Raw genomic sequence first — 5,642 nt, forward strand, 5'->3', positions numbered from 1 at the left:
ATTATTGTTAGAAGATTTCCCTCAAATTGGAAATGGGTACATGACTAATTGAGTCAAGAGAGGGGTTAGCGTGCCTCGTGGGTGGGTTAGAAACTTAGAATACTTTTTTAAATGAAACGGCAAACTAACGGGCGGTTAAGTGGAGCCCACTAAAAGCCCACGGATTTGACACCCTCTTTGTACCGAAGAGCCCGGGCCCCACTCTCCATTCTCCCACTCTCTATAAGAAGAAACGCCCGAGAACACAACCATTGCTCTTTTCGCAACCAAAACCCATCACTTTGTCTCTTATTCTCTCATTCTCGCATTCTCGCATTGCCAAATCTAAACCCCTTGTATTTTCTGTTTGTTTCCCGAGAAAATTGAAAAATCTCTATCATGGAGCGGTTCGACAACGACGACCTTCAGTACGTTGTCCATGACTACTTCGACTTCTCTGACTTCGAAGACGACGTTGCACTCACCAATTCTGATCCTTTGGATGACTCCGACCTCGATGAAAGCTTCCAGACGGTAACGATTCGATACCGGCTTTACTCTTGTTTTGTTCTATGATTGATTGCGATTTGGAATGAAACCGTCTACACCGTGAGAGGTTTATTTGTTTGATGTATATTCATTTGTTTGCTATTGTGTTTGGCAGAGTAATTCGAAGACTGATACGTCTGCTTCGGAAGCTAGAAAAGGGAAAGATATACAGGGGATTCCATGGGAGAAGCTTAACTACAGCAGACAGAAGTACCGCGAGACTCGATTGAAGCAGTACAAGAACTACGAGAACCTCTCGCATTCTCGCGAGGATCTCGACAAGGTGAACACCTCAGCTGCTTCACGCTTTCACTTCTTATTCAGATGAAAATTATGAAATACTAATTCTAATTCGTTTCTGAACACTCTGTTTATTTGTTTATTTGGCAGGAGTGTTTGGAAGTGCAGAAGGGGAAGGCCTTCTATGACTTCCAGTTCAACACAAGGCTTGTAAAATCCACAATTATCCATTTTCAGGTAGAGACTTTTCTTCATTTATACTTAAACTTAGTTCTAAATCTTGGCTTGTGTTCCTTGCTTTGATAAATTTTCATCATAGTTAATTTTTTTCTTCTTCTTTGGAACGATTTTATCATGTGGATATTGGCTACACTGCATCCAGGGAGTTCTTATATTTCGTAGCCAATAGCCTTACCTGGTGATAATGTTATTTGGCCATAACGAGTTTTGCTATGCATAATTTTGTGCTCAAGTTTTGCAGGATTCAGTTATTTGTATTGTTCCTTTGCATACGGATGGAATTAAAGGCCGCGACTCTTTTATATATGGATTTAAACTAATGCCTGTGGGGATTTTTCATGCACTTGCTTCCAATCAACTCACAGTTTGACAAGCTTATAAGACTAAATTTCAAAAAACCTCGATCTTTTACAAACTTATTATTTTTTAAACCACTCTACCCTGGTCATTTCATGAAATTGCCATTTTGTGAAAAATAAAATTAGAAGATGGTAAATTATAATATGTTTCAACAGGTTTCTTTTTTAGAAATTTCCCGGCTTGAAGGCTTTAAGCAAGAACTTGTTTCAGACTTCTCTCTTTTCTCCCTTTTAAACAGATGTTTCTCAAGCACTATTTCATAACGCTATGCCACTTCAGCTCTTGGAATTTTAGTAAAATTCCAATTTTGCTAGAAAGTATCTTCTAAGATGCCAAATATTGTTCTGTACAGAAAAGATAGTTTCTTGCCAATTTATGGATATGGATGCATCAAGGCTATGGTATGACTTGAAAACTTATAAATAATTTGGTGATTTTCCTGTGGGAAGAGATTTTGTTACACTTGTAAGATGTGTTTACATCCAACGGAATGACGGACTAAAATGAATTGCTGGTATGTCAAATGAATTGCTGAGTAAACTTCAGTACCCATGAATTGCATAATGGCTTACTTTGCTAATTGTTATTTAGCTAAGTCATGATCTATGAGAGATTATTACTCGAATATTTTTTGAACCAAAAAATTTCTATTTTTACTCTTGAATAGCTATTACTGGTGGAAGGGTGATTTTATACTGTATACAACTTCTGACTATGCAACCATACCGTCATATTTACTACTTGTCTTAAATTTAGTACTAACACAGTTCCACAGTTGTCATTATAATTTTAATGGTGCGACAACAACATTTAGTTAATAATTCTTAAGCCAAGATGTCATAACTCTTTAAGTGTGGTTTCTTACACGTTGACGAACTTTCAATTCTGTTATGTTTCCTGTTATTATTATTTTTTTTATGTATCATTATTACTTTTGTAATTGATATATATATCTCCACACAAGTCTTAACCTGTTTCTGCATCTGGGCCTTTTATTTCTCTTATTATGTCCGCTTTTAGCAGGTGGGAAGTGAGCAGCTTGGCAGGGCATTATTTTATGGTATGATAGGAAAATTATCTGACCACATTTGAGAGGGATCTAACAATATTTCTTAAATTAGTGTTGACTGTTCATTTGCCCTTATCAAGAAGGGTATTACTCTTCATTTTTGGCTGTATATTTCTAGTATATTATTATTGTGTTGATTCTTTTGTTTCGATCAACATTTATGTGTAGATCACTTACATTGCTTTGAAAAATTCTTGGCTATTTCACAGAAGTGCGGATTCCATATTTTATAATCATAAAGCACTTGATTTAATTTGTTGGAAAGATGTATGGTTGAGGGTGTTATATACTTATATTTTCTAGCTGGGCTTAGATCATACGGTCACATTATACATGGGTAGTTAGGTTGTTGATTGTCGTGATTTTGCATGATTGTTCACAAGTTTAGCTTATTTTCTTTATTTTTGTTGACCACTTGGGTGATAACATTGATGTGATCAATATGTTTCTCATCTGTGCAGCTGAGGAATTTATTGTGGGCGACATCCAAGCATGATGTATACCTTATGCAAAACTACTCGGTGATGCATTGGTCCTCATTACAACAAAGGGGTAAAGAAGTTTTTAATGTGGCCACACCCATAGTTCCGACCCTTGTAAGTGGCCGATTAATTGATCACCTGTGTGCTGCGTTTCGTTTGTCATAACTCATTGGATTTTAAGTGATATGGTGTTTGTTTGCAGGAGTGCCCTGGACTTTTAGCTCGGCCCGTCTACAGAGTTCAAATAAGCACCATGGTAGTCAAGGAAAATTTGGTGGTGGCAGGTGGTTTTCATGGCGAGCTCGTTTGCAAGGTAGGGTGGACCAAATATCTTAAAATTGAATAGGAGGCCCGTTTTCTTATCATCTTATGCGTGTGTTACTTGTGAACCAGAATTTGCGGCATCCTGGTGTTGCATTCTGCAGTAAAATAACTCCTGGTAATGCCATAACCAATGCTGTTGATGTTTACCGCCATCCAAGGTAAGCAGCTAAACGCAGAACCTTATGCTGGACGTGTTGATTTTTGTTTTGTTTTGCTTTGCGACTAACCCTTCTCTTTGCAGTGGGTCGCTGAGGGTTGTTGCAGCAAATAATGATTCCCAAGTTCAGACGTTCGATGCAGAAAATTTTGCTTCCGTGGGTTGTTTTCAATATGATTGGTCTGTTAATGTGAGTGTCATCAGCTGTTATTGCTGTTGCTATAAATCTTCATTTCGGGCGACACTTTCACAAACACTAATTGTGCTCTTTTACATATATTTGCCTTTGCAGAATACTTCTGTCAGTCCAGATGGCAGGTTGATGGCTATTCTTGGTGACAGTGCTGAGTGCTTGTTAGCTGATGCCAACTCCGGGAAGGTACGCTCAAGTTATACTTGTTCCAGTTCACTTTTGTTCTCTTTTATCTACCAATGTCAATTTTTCTTTATACCTATCTGGATCAATGTGCTTTGATACAAAAGCAGTGATAGACAAAAGGACTTTTAAGGGAGCAGTTGTTTTCCAGAGGACTATTATCCATAATGTTCCAATTTAATTCCTGATTTTAACTGTTTTGATATTGCATCTTCTAGGTTGTTGGGAGCCTAAAAGGGCACTTGGACTACTCTTTCTCGTCTGCTTGGCACCCAGATGGAAGAATATTGGCTACGGGGAACCAGGACACAACATGCAGGTTATGGGACATAAGGAACCTTTCAGAATCCGTAGGTGTGCTCAAGGGAAGAATGGGTGCAATAAGAGCCTTAAGGTTCACATCTGATGGGAAGTTCTTGGCCATGGCTGAGCCAGCAGACTTTGTCCATATATTTGACTCCAAGTCTGGCTATGTGCAAGCTCAAGAGATTGATCTATTTGGTGAAATTGCTGGGATATCCTTTAGCCCGGACACGGAGGCCTTATTTATTGGTATTGCCGACCGTACCTATGGAAGCTTGTTAGAGTTCATCAGAAAACGTGACAATAATTACCTTGCCTCTATGTTTTAATTGAGTGGAGTGTTCCTTCAGATATACAGCAAGCTACACTCCATGTGCATGCAAATAAGTTTTTATGCAATGGGTTATTTGCTGTTCAATTTTATAAGCAAAGTTGTAAATTTTGGTCTCTAGGCAGCTGCTGCTTATCTGAGAGAGAGCTCGAGTAGATTATGAGCTTTTTTTTTTTTCTTTTTTTTTTGTGTGTGTGTATAAATATAGCCTTGATTGCTATTGTATATCGGAGACAATAGAATCGAGTAATAATATTTATAGTTATTAGTTATATTATCTGAGAGAGCGCTCCAGTAGTATAAATAATTAAATATAGCCTTGATTGCTATTGTATATTGTATATCGGTGACAATAGAATCGAGCAATGATATTCATAGATAAATATCAGTGGCTGTTCTTATATATTTGTTTTTCCCATCTGACGCTTCCTGTTTTATGCATGCCGTCCTAGGTTGATTGTAAATATCCATTGATAGAACCTGTGATATTGCAATCTTTACACTTAATAGCATGGTCCTATTCAATTCAAGTAATCTGAAGTTTAAATCAACTCCACTAGAAAGATATCTTCGAAGTGTGTCATTTAGTGGCACGTAGTTTTCAGAACTTGTTTTGCGTTCCCAAAATTGGTATAAATGAACTCTTGAGTATTCTAAAAGCAAAGGTGATAAGATAAAGATAGGTTTGGTGTTTTTAAAAACAATATTTTATTGCCGACCGAAACAAATGAGGATTTTGACGTTTATATTTGGATAACGTTTCAACCTCCCTGGGGAAAGTGGAAGTCGCTTGCTAACAAAAAAATATTAATGCTAGAAACTCCCTTAGAGACGTGACGACTCTCCTGAGTTCTAATATCTTCCGGTTCACTGTTCTTTTTGATAAACCATTAATAAAAATTGATATCTAGTATCTAAATACACGCTTAATTTATCTAATACGGGATTTGGGGTGTAAAGTGTAAACCAAAGACTTGAATTGTCGTAGCAAACTAGCAAGTGAAAAAGTTAAAAATGAGGTGTAGCCCCTGGTGACACGGACCTACGATTATGAAAAGGAAAGGTGTTAAACAAAGAGAATGACAGATGGGGTATAGGCATTAGGCAAGCAAGTGACAAAGGCCTCACCAATAACAAGTTAAAATCTCAATGGAAAGAAGTAGCAAACTAATCCAGGTAGCTTCTATGGACAGCTTCATTGATGGAGCTGCAAAAAATAATTAAAATTTTAC

General features: G+C 37.4%; 1 protein-coding gene across 5 annotated transcripts; it reads left to right on the forward strand.

The window, feature by feature from the left end:
- LOC107606131 (uncharacterized WD repeat-containing protein C2A9.03) lies at positions 235 to 4,798 on the forward strand. Of its 5 annotated transcripts, none has more exons than XM_016308118.2 (9): positions 235 to 513; positions 644 to 811; positions 919 to 1,005; positions 2,899 to 3,033; positions 3,122 to 3,232; positions 3,313 to 3,401; positions 3,485 to 3,590; positions 3,693 to 3,779; positions 3,995 to 4,798. In XM_016308118.2, the coding sequence occupies exons 1-9, from the start codon at positions 379 to 381 to the stop codon at positions 4,406 to 4,408; spliced, it is 1,332 nt and encodes a 443-aa protein (XP_016163604.1). In that variant the 5' UTR covers positions 235 to 378; the 3' UTR covers positions 4,409 to 4,798. The 5 variants fall into 5 exon arrangements, with proteins under 5 accessions (XP_016163604.1, XP_020962111.1, XP_020962112.1 ...); XM_021106452.1 differs by lacking the exon at positions 235 to 513 and adding an exon at positions 2,389 to 2,428; XM_021106453.1 differs by lacking the exons at positions 235 to 513; positions 644 to 811 and adding an exon at positions 2,392 to 2,428.

Source organism: Arachis ipaensis, chromosome B07 (genome assembly GCF_000816755.2).
Source record: "Arachis ipaensis cultivar K30076 chromosome B07, Araip1.1, whole genome shotgun sequence".
In the NCBI taxonomy this organism is placed as follows: domain Eukaryota; kingdom Viridiplantae; phylum Streptophyta; class Magnoliopsida; order Fabales; family Fabaceae; genus Arachis; species Arachis ipaensis.